Here is a 13,839-nt window from a genome sequence, read left to right on the forward strand (position 1 = left end):
GATGGTGCTACATGAAAAGTTGTGACCGTCGTTATTATTGTTGTGAATGGATTAGGCCAGGAACAGTCAGTTCCGATGCCTCTTTTTTTTTTTTTTTTTGAATGGCCCCCAAAAGCATACTTCTCTGGGAGTGAGAAAGTACAGGCTGAACATAGAAGAAAGGAATCGTAGAATTGTAGAGTTGGAAGGGACCCCAAGGGTCATCTAGTCAAATCCCCTGCAACGCAGAAATCACAGCTAGATCATACATGACAGATGGCCATCCAACCTCTGTTTAAAAACCTCCAAGGAAGGAGGGTCCACCAGCTCTTGTGGGAGTCTGTTCCACTGTCCAACAGCTCTTACTGTCAGAATGTTCTTCCTGATGTTTAGTTGGAATCTCCTTTCTTGTAACTTGAAGCCATTGGTTCAGGTCCTAGTCTATGGAGCAGGAGAAAACAAGCCTGCTCCATTAATAATAATAATAATAATAATAATAATAATAATAATAATAATAATAATTTATTTTTAAAATTTCTATACCGCTTTATATTTTTAATAAAAATCTCAAAGCGGTTTACAGCATATTAAACTCAATAAATCAATAAAACATTAGCTGGGCGATGTTCCTCCGGCCTCATGAGGAGCCTCTTCAGTAGGGCTGGTGATTGTGGGCCCCACCTCCTAGGCCAGGTGGAAAGGCCCATGCAGGGAGCTGCCTTCACGCCTCACATATCACAGCCCTTTAGATATTTGAAGATGCCTGTCATCTCTTGGTCTCCTCTCTAAGGCTCAAAGGGTTCCGTGGAGCCTTGTAACTCCCCTTATAGCCCTCAGCTGCACACACAATGTGCTGAAAACATTGCAACATGCCCAGGCATGCGGCCCATGTACACTGTGCCCATAGCAGCAGCCAGTGACTCCTCTCCAAGAACATGCTTAGGAACAGCAGGAGAGCTCTATGCCACACACCTTTGTCTCTTCAGTTCTAGAGGATGGCTGGGTCTGTTGCAGGAAGATGCACCCCATGATTTAAGTGAGGAATGACTAGGGCATCCCTAGCAAAGGAATGCATGCCATGTACTGCAGGCCAATGAATGACTTTGAATGACTTTCTCTGAGCAGACAGATGTTTTCAGACCACTTTTCAGTGATGTGGAGAAAAGCATTCAGTCCACCTGGGAATGCACTTATAGGCAGCTTACCCTAAAGCCACAGACATCTCACTGAGAAATTTCAAGTGGTCTGCACTAGAGGTGGGAAGGCCTGGGAAAAAATGGGGGGGACCCAGATTTCCCCCTCGTCCCCCCCCCATTTTTTCAGGTTTTTTTCCCAGGCCTTCCCATCTCTAGCCTGCACATAGCAGCTACAAATGGACATACCGGAAATCATTCTAATATATCCACAAATGAACTTATTACTTACCTGTTGGTTGCTGCTAGATTGATCGTCCCTTAAAGGTGGAAGAAGGTGCAAACTTTCATGATAGACTGTTAGGAAAACATTTTTATACCATCAGAAAAACTAACACAGCAACTGAAATTTTGCAGGGGGACAGCTGAGTCTGAGTCATTTGCCACAGTTTGGTGGGACTTCATCTGTGGGCCCAAGGCAATTCCAGCAATGTGTTTCAGCCCAGGACAAATTTATCTGGGGAAAAACGTAGGATATGCCTCTCTTTGAGATAGGACATTTATCTCCACCTCTTCTCTCCTGAAACACATACCAGTTATGACAGAAATGACACGACGTGTTGTTAATTCGTTGTGCATGTTTGCTTTCGTTATTCGTTATGTTTAGGGAAGTTTTTAATTTTTAATGCTGTGTTGTGTTTTTAATTTTTGGTTGGGAGCCTCCCAGAGTGGCTGGGGAAACCCAGCCAGATGGGCGGGGTATAAATAATAAATTATTATTATTATTATTATTATTATTATTATTATTATTATTATTATTATTATTATTAACCTATATTTTTAATTTAAAAAATGCTGCTAGGGATCATCCACCATTCTGTTTGTGTCATAATTTTTAGGTACAGGTCTGTAATTTTTAGACATGGATCTGAAAGGGAATTTTGGTTTCTCCTGCTGATTTCCCCAGGAAAACCCGCTGTTTAGCACTGAATCGGAACAGACAGCAATTGGGTTTTCCATGGGTTGACATTTGTTCTAATGTTCTAAACAGTGGGTTTTCCCAGGAAAGTGGCAGGATAAACAAAAAGCCCACTCAGACTTGTGCCTAAAAATCACGGACCTGTGGACGATTCCTTAGTGAGGTCTGGAGTTGAAGTGCATGGAAGACTTGTTAAGCCTCATAGTTCCCGCCCCCCCATGCCTGTTGCTTCAGTTCTGATAGTATGCAGGTGCTAGCACCATTGCTATTGCCTCTGGAAATTTTAGTGTTGGAGAAAAGAAAGAAAGATGAATTCAGTTTATGGTGCTGAAAAGCGATGCCCATAATTCTGTATGGTGATGACTCAAGTGGTTGGGGATATTCCTCAGTTGAACACCTAGAAGGAGCATTAAAGGATTATGGCTCAGACATTCAGAGATGCATCTAGTCTCTGCTTCTGTTCTTTTGTGGAGCTATTTCTGACTCATGCAGGGGATTCCCCGTTCTGGAGCACTCGGTGGGAGCTCACAAAAGAGCCCTGACACTTCAACGTGCTACTGACTTCAAAAGGTGGATGGATTTGTCTCTGCTGCTGCTGCAACAGATTAATGTGGTCTCCTGAAACAGGAGTCCTTGTGTGTTCTGTAAATTGTGCTGGCCTTGCAAAGTTAATAATATTTGTAGTCCGGAAGGCTTTTTGAGTTGAGGCAAAGTTTTAATGATATATGGAGCATCTGTGCAGAGTTTTTAGCCTCTGAATAATTTCTTACGGAGAATATGAGGCCTGTGGGAGTCCATGCAGGATTTATAAGTCCTTTCACATCAGGCATCTTGTGCTCACAGAATGACCTGAAGTCTTCATAAATCCAAATGAAAGCCTTATAACCCATGCACCTACAGGGTTTAGACTCCTGGGTTATGTTTCCTTTGCGTGCCAGTGCATAACTGAACGGCCAGGGTGTTCATCAAAGAAAGGTGAGAAGGACACTAGTTGACATAGCTACTAACTCTACTGCTTTCCCAAAGCAGCACTGTAGGTTGTTTCATATGTGGCACAGGGCAGGGTACTTTCAACTAGATTGTGCTCCTGAGGGAGGTTGACCTGGCCTGTTGCTACTCACCTGCAGGCAGGTAGACCAACAAGACTTCTTATTATTTCAGTCTTGTATCTTAATTGACAGCTGGAGGTTTTGACTACTATTGGTTTTGTGATCCTTTCTTTTGTTTTAAGATTCATTTTAATAGGGAACTTTCATTCTTTGCATTTTTAGGGGGCCACTGTTCAGCTGCTTTGAACATTTGCAGTAGAAAGGCAGAGCATCAATTCTAGTAAGGATGATAATAACACCAACAGCAATGACTGGAAGTGATTTCCACAGGTTCATGACTGTTCTCTAAAAGCACAGCCCTATAGGTGTTTGCTTGAAAGCATGATACACACTGAGACTTACTTTTTAGTACGTGTGTGAAAGACTGCACCAGGAGGCTGTAATCCTTGGCTTCCCGTGTCGGTCATATCATGCACAAATTCACAAAGTGTCTGACGCCTCAGGCAGACACAAACAGATCCATGTGGGAAAGACTGCAAAAAAACAAACAAAAACCCAGCATGCTACCAGTATCGTATATGAAGCAGACATCTTCCTTAAAGCAGGAAGAACCACCTGCAGAGTAGATTGGCCATCTCTCAAAATGCACACAACCTGGAAAGAAGAGTGAACCAATTACAGTTGGGGGTGGACTTTATTTAACTGCAGCAGATAGAAATCAATGTATAAAACATTGGAGAGCAAACTTCACTTCGTGTTTTCAGCAGAAAACCAATTGCTCCAGTTGAGCTTTAGAGGCAGATGTTTTGTGGGGAAAGCTTTGGAGCAAAAAAGGGGGAGCCATCAGACATGGAGCTTTAAAGTACAGGCCATGTCTGGAAAGAGTGGGAAAAAGGTAAGTGTGAAGAAGTCCTAAGTTCTGTTGCTTTTATTAATTCAATGAGCAGTTCCCATCAGCACCATGGACAAGGAAAGTTTTCAATGAGCTGTTTCTAACATCAAAATTGCCAAAGCAGCAAAAGCAAATCCTGAAAGTTCACCCTGCACAATATAAATTATAAATTATACACCACATTGTAGATTATTTGATATATTTTTAAAAGATTTGTTTCACTGCTTTATCTTGCTTACCTCCATCTTTTCTTACTCTTGTTGTTCAATTAACTCTCTATTTATTGTCCCCTGTTGATCAAAACCTCCTACATGGATTGAGATTGCTCTATAGAATATTGTCACAAGCACTTTTGGCAGAAGCATAATAGTTTTGTCATGAAAATTCTGTCTATTATTGTTGTTGTTGTTAATAACACTATATACGCACTGCCTGTTAACAAAGCGATCTGTGAATGGTGTACAGGGTGGGGGAAGACTTAGTGCAGGGATGGATAACTTGTGACTCTCCAGATTTTCTTGGACTACAACTTCCATTGTCTCCAACCGTTGGCTCTGCTGGCTGAGGATGATGGGAGTTGCAATCCAAAATCTCTAGAGGGCACCAAGTTAGCTGAAGATGGTCTAATGAATTCATTTACCTTGATTTGTTTTCCCTCCCTGTCCTGAAGACAAGATTTTGTTCAGTGAAACGTCCTCCCTGTTCCTTCATTGCGCTATGACAGGTGTGAGGAGCCTCAGGCCCTGGAGCCAAATACAACCCCTCCAGGCCTCCATAAGCAGCTCTAGACCATGCCTGCCCATGGGCTGCACCCCTTGCCCCCAAACCATGCCGCTCCCTGGTCCTGCTCCACACACCTCTTCAAGTGTTTTTGCCTGGCTGGTAATGCCTTCTTTGCCTGGAGAGGTGTATGTGGTGTTTGGGTGTAGAAACCTCTGGTTTCTGTGTGGCTGGAATCTGACCTACATAACGACTGCATTCCATTGCTCCAGCCACTTTGCCTCTGACCCCACGCTTCATTCTCAATAAGCTCTCAGAAGTTGGCCACAAGGAAGTGTGGCCCTTGGGCTCAAAAAGGTTCCCCACCCCTGCACAATGGGGCGATGAAAACCTTGTAGTTCACTCATGATTTGTTTCTTCTGAACATTTAAAAGAACTCATATGAAGTCAGCCCGGATAGCTCAGTTGGTTAGGGCATGATCCTGATAATGGCAAGGTTGCAGGTTCAGTCCCTGTATGGTGCAACTGCAGGAGCATTGCAGGGGGTTGGACCAGATGATCCTTCCAACTCTAAGGTTCTGTGATTCTGTGAATGAGATACCATCGTTGCATAGCAGTTAGTGTTGGACAAGGACATGAGAGGCCGGCCTTGGCCAAGTAACTGCCTCTCAGCCTAACCCCTGTATTACAGGGGGTATCACAGAGTTGTTGTGGGGATTAAATGAAGAGGGGGAGAACCATGTATGCCACCTTAGGAGCTCTTAGACTTAAAAAAGGTGGGATATAAATGCAACAAATCATGATTCATTTAAGCACAGGAAACAATAAGTGCATGTGCACGCATAACTCTCTGTGTGTGTGTTCCACACATAACTGAACATTAGAGCCTTCAGTACTAAGTTGAACAAATTACCAAGTGTGATTGTGTAATCATTGGGGAAAATTCTTCTTCCTTGCAAACATAGAAACCATTGAAGTTTTCTTAAAAGAACAGAGAAAGAAATAATAGATACCTCAATCTCTCCCAAGCTGAGTTAGCAGCATTGAGTACCATAGAAGGACATCTTACAAAATAATATGATCCTCACCCCAAATAATCATTTCCTTTCCTTGATCAATTCACTTCATATTGAGTTATTGCATTTGCCTACTGAAATCTTTGTTTCCAATAAAATATTGACATCTGCTAATTTTTTCTATTCTCATTTTCAAAGGATCAATGTGTTCTTTTCATATTCTCATATAATCAGGTTGTCCCAAAACAATGCACGCTTTCTCATTTTCATGTACTTATAGCAAGACCTCAAAGAAAATCCAGATTAAAATGACTAAAGCCACAAGACAGCATGAATTTTTGGATGTTTGAGTCAGTGTATGCAACTCTGTGTTGGATTGTGGTTCTAGAAAACAACCAGTGCAAATATAAAATTGTAAACAGTAGGGACGGAGGAAACTGTTCCAATATTTTCAACAAGTTCCCACTTTGGGCATTTGCCCAATCTGGAGTAAACTTCCATTTCCAAGAACAAAAGAAAAAAGTATAACTGACCCCCAAAAATGGATTGCCTCTCTGTTTTGGCCAATATAAGACAGTTGAGGTAAGTAGTGTCAACGCCTAGGCCCCACCTTCATGAGATCTGTTCTGTGGAGCTTGTGATGGAGACTGGCAGCATACGAGCCCCTTCTCTGCCCAGCCCAGCTCTTTTGCCCAATGTCCTCTCCCCTTTGTTGGAAGTGTGGAGGACATTCTCTCTGTATGTTGACATTTTTCCCACAGAAGTGGCAGAAAGGAAGCTGACAATGGAAGAGGAGGAAGCCAAGCGTATTGCAGAGATGGGGAAGCCAATCCTGGGCGAGCATCCTAAGCTGGAGGTCATCATTGAAGAGTCCTATGAATTCAAGGTCAGTGTTGGGTATCAGGAGACTTTGGAGGAGGAAGTACAGGAAAAGGGTTGACCAGAGAATGGATAAAGGATGAAAGGAAGGGAAGAAAGAGTGGTGTATGAAAAGGGAAACAACAGTGAAGGGCAGGGAAAGAGAGAGGTATAGGCTCTGGGGGGGGGGGGAGAGAAGAAAATGAGAAAAATAAGTAGCAAGACCATGGAGAAAAGGATAGGGGGGAATCTGAGGAGAAATAGAGTAATTGCTTGAATTACAACATTACAGAATTAGGCTGCCTTCTATCATCCAACAACCCTCTCCTGACATGTGACTGCTGAAAATAAGGCCAGCCAATCCTGAGTGATGAGTCCAAAATAGATTGTTTGAACAGCAACTTGGCCAGATATGCCCAACAATTACATGGCCATGCACAGCTAAGAAGAGTTGTCACCATTCATTCCGTTGATTAATCCAATGGCTGCCATTGAAAAACAAAATCTGGAAAAGAAGCAAATCTCCTAACCCTAAGCAGATGGCAAATATATCACCAGAAAAAGCATTCCTTATTATGCTTCACATGAAAGAACAGATGATAGTAAATGTTGTTCTTTAGCGCCTACTCAGTCTGCGCAGTCATGTTTACAACTGTGCTTCTTAAAAAGAGAGATATTCCTATACATTTGTCAGTAAAAACATTTGCTTGCACTGTTCCCTTTTGCCTTACTGTTTGTTGTAGCAGATGGACATAAAACCTGTTTACTGTGGTCACAGTCACAGTCAAGAGCTGAAAAGGAAGTAGAGAGCATTGGGTCACGTGCAGGATATCATTTCCATGCTGCTTCAGCCTTGGATTCCTCCGGTCTCTTTCACTTCTTTGGTCTTGAAATTGGGCGGTAGAGGCAGATTTCACTCTAGGGCCTCCAGCTGGGCATCAAGGGAAGCTTGCCTTCCAACTGACAGGCTTCTAAGCTTACCTCCTCTTCTTTTCTTTCCTAACATGGCAGTGGTTTGTTCTGTGGGAATATAGTTTTCTTATCATTAAACTGTGAAATTTACCCCCTCAAGACGTGGTGGCGGCCATCAGCTTGAGCCCTGTTTGGAGGGGTGGGACTTGCTCCTGTGTTGGTCAACACTGGATCGGGAATTGGAGGACCCCTGAGTGGCTCCTGTCCCTAACCCTGCCACAGAGAACCTTGGCATGTACAGCTGTGTTCGCGAAAGCATCACAGAAAGCTACGCTCTTTGTGCGAAGGCTAGGGGGAGGAGCTATGCAGTATATTGCTGCTCCTGTACACAAACAGGTGCCTATTCTTTGTGTTTCTGTCATTGACAGAGTACCGTGGACAAGCTCATCAAGAAGACAAACCTGGCTTTGGTTGTAGGAACGCATTCATGGCGGGACCAGTTCCTGGAAGCCATTACTGTCAGCGCAGGTGAGATGGGGTACTGGGACCCACAGTGAGAGAGGAGGAAAAAACCATTTTCATTATCACTGTGCCCTGCACCACCTACCACTAAGGTCTCCACTCAGAGGCCTCAGATTTGCAGATGGGCCAGAGTTTTTGCAGGTTTTCCCTCCTATGTTTTGCTATCTTGTTTTACCCACACATTGGGCACAGAATGACTGTTCACCAGCATTTTAAACAACAAATGTTACCTTTTTTTTAATTGCACATTTGCAAAACGTAAATCTAGGTGACTCTTTAAGATATTCAAGGAAATGTGAGATCAGTCATTGTTAAAAGGAGCAGCTTTTTTATTGAACTTTCTCTCCCTCCACCTCCAGTTTCTATTACAGAGACTTGCCAAGATCAAAATAGCCTCAAAAATGAACTGCATTGCTCACTTAATTCTCAGATTCAATAATTAAAAGTAGCCCTCATCAATTAAAATGGATCCATCCTGATTAATCAACAAGATTAAACAAGTTGATTGGTCTGCTCGATTATATTAGGACACTTAATTCATCCCAGCTTCACCTACACTTTGGCAGCTCACATGAAGCATGGAAATTGCCCCCTTAGTTCTCAGTCATGAACAGTGCTTAAAAACAATTTTCTTTTGTGGCTGGGATTATGAGTGAGGAATTCACCCAGGAGTAAGCATCTCCATTAAAAAAAGCCCCACAAAGAAACTGTATAATATTTTGGCACAAAATAGAAATATAAAAAGGTAGCAAATAAAACAGAAGAAAACAGCTGCTTCCCTTTTAAAGCTGTGGTACCCCATTGCGAGATGTTTCATGAGGCACCTTAGCTTGCTGGGCACGTTGCATTTTTCCTGGATGAAGGGTTAATTTCCAATCAGCCAACATAAGAAAAATGGATGGGAAGCAGGCTTAGCCACCCCGAAGGATGCCTCCAAGGACACCCCTTGTCTTTCTTCCATATAAATGACTTTGCACTTGGAGCCATTGCCGTGATGAGGGCAAAACCATCCTTCCACCCTGATGCCAGGTATCCCACCTGCCACACCCATTTTGCTAGCTTCATTTAATAACCCAGAGTGTGTTACGGTATGGCAAACCTCACAACAAGGAGAATCCTGTGCCCCAGTGTCTTGTCAGTGAATGTGTGGTTCAACTACTGTGTTGTGCAGGGAAGCCATTTCTTTAAATACCCTCTGAGTTCAAATGTATGCTTGCTTTCTTCATGTGAGAAAAGATGAATAAGAATGCCTGAGTGGCCTTCAGTATTTTCATGATGCTGTTGCTATGGTAATAAATAGGACCATATCCTCTGAGTCCTCATGCAAGAACAAAGTTAAGGGCATTAAGAGATGCTTCTCTTGTTGTTGACCCACTTTCAAAGATGCTGGTACCATTACAGGGTGTGGGGAACCCCATTGCTGTCCTTAAGCATTTCACCTTCCTAACCCTCAGTAGTCCCAGAGAAGCAGAGGAAACTAAGGTAAAGCTAACAGAAGCATTTATTTTTCCAGCTCTAATTAAGACCTCTGAGTGGAAAGAGGCTTTTACTATGGTCAGCTTAGTATATCTCCTGGTTAGCTTCCCAAAGTAAGCAACTCACTACTTCTGTGTTTCTAAAGGTCATGAATGTTCTTGCCGGCAAGAATCATAGTCTAATGATTCATGGCAAGATCAGATTTTGAGGCACCTTTTGGGAGGGTCAGGCAGCAGCAAGGTAGGACTGGAATACTGCAAGCAAGGAAGGCAGGCTAATGTCCAGGAAGGGCTATTCATGTCTGCAGGTGGAGGAGGAAGATGTAGGTCAAGGGCAGCCAATCTTTGGCCCTCCAGAAGTTGTTGGACTCCAACACCCCTCAGCCTCGGCTGGCATGATCAGAGACAATGTCTAGCAACATCTGGAGAACACGTTCTCCACCACTACTGCAGAAGGTCAGGGTAACAAAGCAGCTGTAGAAAGCAAGTACCAGAACTCAGCATTGTCCACAAGAACTTCCTGTGACGTTGTGGAGTGGTGACACTCAATGTAGAGTGGTTCCCACAGAGACTACCAATTCAGGGTTTCCTCTTTCCTGTTTCCTGCAGCTGGTGATGAGGACGAGGATGAGTCTGGAGAAGAGCGCCTGCCCTCCTGCTTTGACTATGTCATGCACTTCCTGACGGTCTTCTGGAAGGTGCTCTTTGCCTGCGTCCCACCCACCGAGTACTGCAACGGCTGGGCTTGCTTCGTCGTGTCCATCTTGATCATCGGCATGCTCACTGCCGTCATTGGAGACTTGGCTTCTCACTTTGGCTGCACCATTGGCCTCAAGGATTCAGTGACTGCTGTTATCTTTGTGGCTTTTGGGACTTCAGTTCCAGGTGAGGAGGCTGTTGGGCGAATGGTTGGCTTTCTCTATGTTTGGCCAGTCATACCAGTGCCGGGGGGGGGGGGCAGAATATGCTAGGGAGATCCAGCAGCAGAGGCTGCTCCCCTTTTCCCCTGCCTGCCATGGCCTTCCTCCTCTCCTGGTGCGGCAATTCCACAACTTGTTTTCTACCCCACAATGCTGCACGTTCCCCCCTAGTCTCTCAGGCTGTTTGGGAGCACAAGTGATGGAAATCGCTTGGGAGCAGGGTTGTGGGGAAAAGAAGTAATCATGTAACCACACACCAACTTATCCTCTTGACATGGTCATATTTGTTACATGAAAAACAAACACTTTCCTATGAAGTTAAGAGGTTTCTTAACACACAATACAGTGGTGCCCCGCAAGACGAATGCCTCGCAAGACGAAAAACTCGCTAGACGAAAGGGTTTTTCGGTTTTGCGTTGCTTCACTAGACGAATTTCCCTATGGGCTTGCTTCGCAAGACGAAAACGTCTTGCGCTTTTTTCTTAAAGCCGCTTGAAGAGGCACAGTTGCGACGGACCGTGCTTCACAAGACGAAAAACATCGCAAGACGAAAAGACTCGCGGAACGAATTATTTTCGTCTTGCGAGGCACCACTGTACTCAGTAATGGAGGGGTAGGGGACCCGAGGTGAGTGGCTGAGAGTGGCCCTCTGGCCTCTCTCTTTGGCACTTAGGTCATTCTCCAGGCCACTCCCCTTACTAGGCCACACCCCTCACTGGCCCTGTTCCTCAGGTGCTTTTTGCCTGGCTGAAAATTGTCCTTGAACTCTGATAATGTCTCTTGTTTGCTTGGAAGTGGTGGGGGTGGGAAATCTGGTGACAGGTGGGGTATTTATCTAGAGAGAGAAAACCTCTGAATTTTTGTGGTTGGGATATAACCTACCGAAAAACGGTTAAGTGTCCTGTCTGCTGCTTGTTCCCTCTGGCTCAGCGCATCACCACCATGAAGCCCCTAGAACATTGCTCACAAGAGAATGCATTCCCCAGGCTGAAAAAATGGAATAATGCAATAATGGAAACTGAGGAAGGTGATGAGAAAATGAGAAGGGACGCAGGTGGTGCTGTGGTCTAAACCACTGAACCTCTTGGGCTTGCCAATGGTTCAACGGTTTGAATCCTCACAACAGAGTGAGCTCCTGTTGCTCTGTCCCAGCTCCTGCCAACCTAGCAGTTCGAAAGCACGCCAGTGCAAGTAGATAAATAGCTACCACTGTGGTGTTTCCGTGCACTCTGGTTTCCTTCACTGTGTTCCATTGCACCAGAAGCAGTTTAGTCATGCTGGCCACATGATCCAGAAAGTTGTGAACAAACACCAGCTCTCTTGGCCTGAAAGCAAGATGAGCACCACAACCCCATAGTTGCTTTTGACTAGACTTAACTGTCCAAGGGTCCTTTACCTTTTTTACCTTTTATGTTTTGAATACATTTCACAGTAATCTGGGATTTTCATATTATGCGTTGCCATTGTATGTGAGTAGTTACTCTAAAAGGTGGCTTCTAAACCTTTTAGATTAATGCATATTCCACTGATTATATGCATTGACCCTTCAGGTAAAGCCTTGATTCTTCTGAGGTGATAGTCATACCTGAACCTGGGATGTACCACTTCAGATTGCAGCTGGGGTTCACACGACTAAATGCTCCTCCTCACAACAAATAAACAGATAGATGAAATCCCTTCGCCACTATGCAAGTTCTCGTTGCAGACTGAAATTCTCTAGCCCAGACACAAGGATGTTTACCACCTCATTGAAGTGGGGCCTACGTTTCCGGCTCTTCTCCTTGCACCCCAAAAAAAGATACCTCCATCCTCTGTCTGCCAGTATCTTGCTCTAAGTTAGCATGACTGACCCACCACCCGCTGTTTTCTGTTGTTCCTCATGCCCTCGTTTCACCTCTCCCTTTCAGACACTTTTGCTAGCAAAGCAGCCGCCGTCCAGGATGTGTATGCAGATGCTTCCATTGGCAATGTCACGGGCAGCAATGCCGTCAACGTCTTCTTGGGCATTGGACTGGCGTGGTCAGTGGCCGCCATCTACTGGGCTTACCAGGGAGAGGAGTTCCACGTGTCAGCAGGCACCCTCGCCTTCTCTGTGACGCTGTTCACCATCTTCGCTTTCGTCTGCGTCAGCGTCCTGCTGTACCGGAGGCGGCCTCACCTTGGAGGGGAACTGGGGGGCCCCAAAGGGTGCAGACTTGCCACAACTTTGCTCTTTGTGAGCTTGTGGCTCCTGTACATTCTGTTTGCCACCCTGGAGGCCTATTGCTACATCAAAGGGTTCTAAGCCACGGAGCTGGAAGAAGGGAGGGCTTTCCCCCTCCTTCGTTACCTCATTGGATGCCAGTCCTCAAAGCGTTGTCAAACCAGGACTGACAGCTATCAATCAAGATTCCATAACGGCCCAGACTGAAGGACAACTGGGCTTTAAGAAGGGCAAAACTATCCTCATACAAGGGGGGGAAAACCCTGGCAATTAAAATAAAGCCAACCATGTCAACCCAGCCGCTGATCCCATCCAGTCAAATCAGAAATGCCAGCAGCTTCTCAAAGTACCTATTTGTTCAAACGTTGCTGCTGACCTCAACTTTATTCCTTCCTCCGCCTTACCAAATGTCACGTATTCAGATGGAAAGCCTATAAATAATTTGGGTGGATATTTGGGTGGTTTTTTAAAAAACAAAAAAACTGGGGGTGGCAAATCTTACTTGATCTATATTTTTCCTTTTTTTAGCACTCAGTCAGGGCCTGAAAATGGTCAACACATCCAAACCTCACGCCAGTGTCAGTGCTGGAGATGAAAATGCTTTTCTTTTTCCTTCTTCTTCTTCTTCTTTTTACATTGCATAAACAATGTCTATGAAAAAGCTCGCTCTTTTCACTTTCTTTTAGAGTTACAGTGCTAGCCTGTTGCATTTGAAATGCAAACACACAGACAGACAGACAGACACACAGACAGACAGACACGTGCAGGAAATATACCATTGAAGGCTGGAGAATGTCACCTGCCTGGGCTACCAAAAAGAAAGAAAGAACAAGCTGTAACATTATTGTATGTAACTTGTATATTTTGAATATGGCAATTCTCTTTGTGTAATTAACTTAAAGCTTTTGGCACTGCAGAGATCTGTGTGTGTGTATATATATATATATATATATATATATATATATATATATATATATATACAGTCATTTTTGAAAGATAAATAAACCAACACAAGGGCAGGAGGGTGGGGGCCTGCAGTGTGGAAAACAGGAGCAAGGAAAAACAGCACAAGTTATTTTCCCCTCTCTATTTTTTTTTTCATTTTTTGATCACAATAGATTGTTCTATTTATGGAAGGAAAGAAAGAATATTTCTTTTTCTAAAGAAAAAAAATGGAAATG

At 44.1% G+C, this 13,839-nt stretch overlaps 1 protein-coding gene across 4 annotated transcripts in view; it reads left to right on the forward strand.

Moving 5' to 3' along the window:
- The window catches only part of SLC8A3 (solute carrier family 8 member A3), a 172,129-nt gene extending 158,555 nt beyond the window's left edge, over positions 1–13,574 (forward strand). For all 4 annotated transcript variants that reach the window (XM_081185997.1, XM_081185999.1, XM_081185998.1 and 1 more), the window contains exons 5-8: positions 6,530–6,654; positions 7,967–8,066; positions 10,145–10,420; positions 12,363–13,574. In XM_081185997.1, the coding sequence (XP_081042123.1) occupies positions 6,530–6,654; positions 7,967–8,066; positions 10,145–10,420; positions 12,363–12,739 (878 nt within the window). In that variant the 3' untranslated portion in view covers positions 12,740–13,574. The remainder of the gene's footprint in view (positions 1–6,529; positions 6,655–7,966; positions 8,067–10,144; positions 10,421–12,362) is intronic.
- The last annotated feature ends 265 nt before the right edge of the window (positions 13,575–13,839 follow it).

This window comes from Podarcis bocagei (assembly GCF_964188305.1).
Source record: "Podarcis bocagei genome assembly, chromosome: 1".
Taxonomy (NCBI): Eukaryota; Metazoa; Chordata; class Lepidosauria; order Squamata; family Lacertidae; genus Podarcis; species Podarcis bocagei.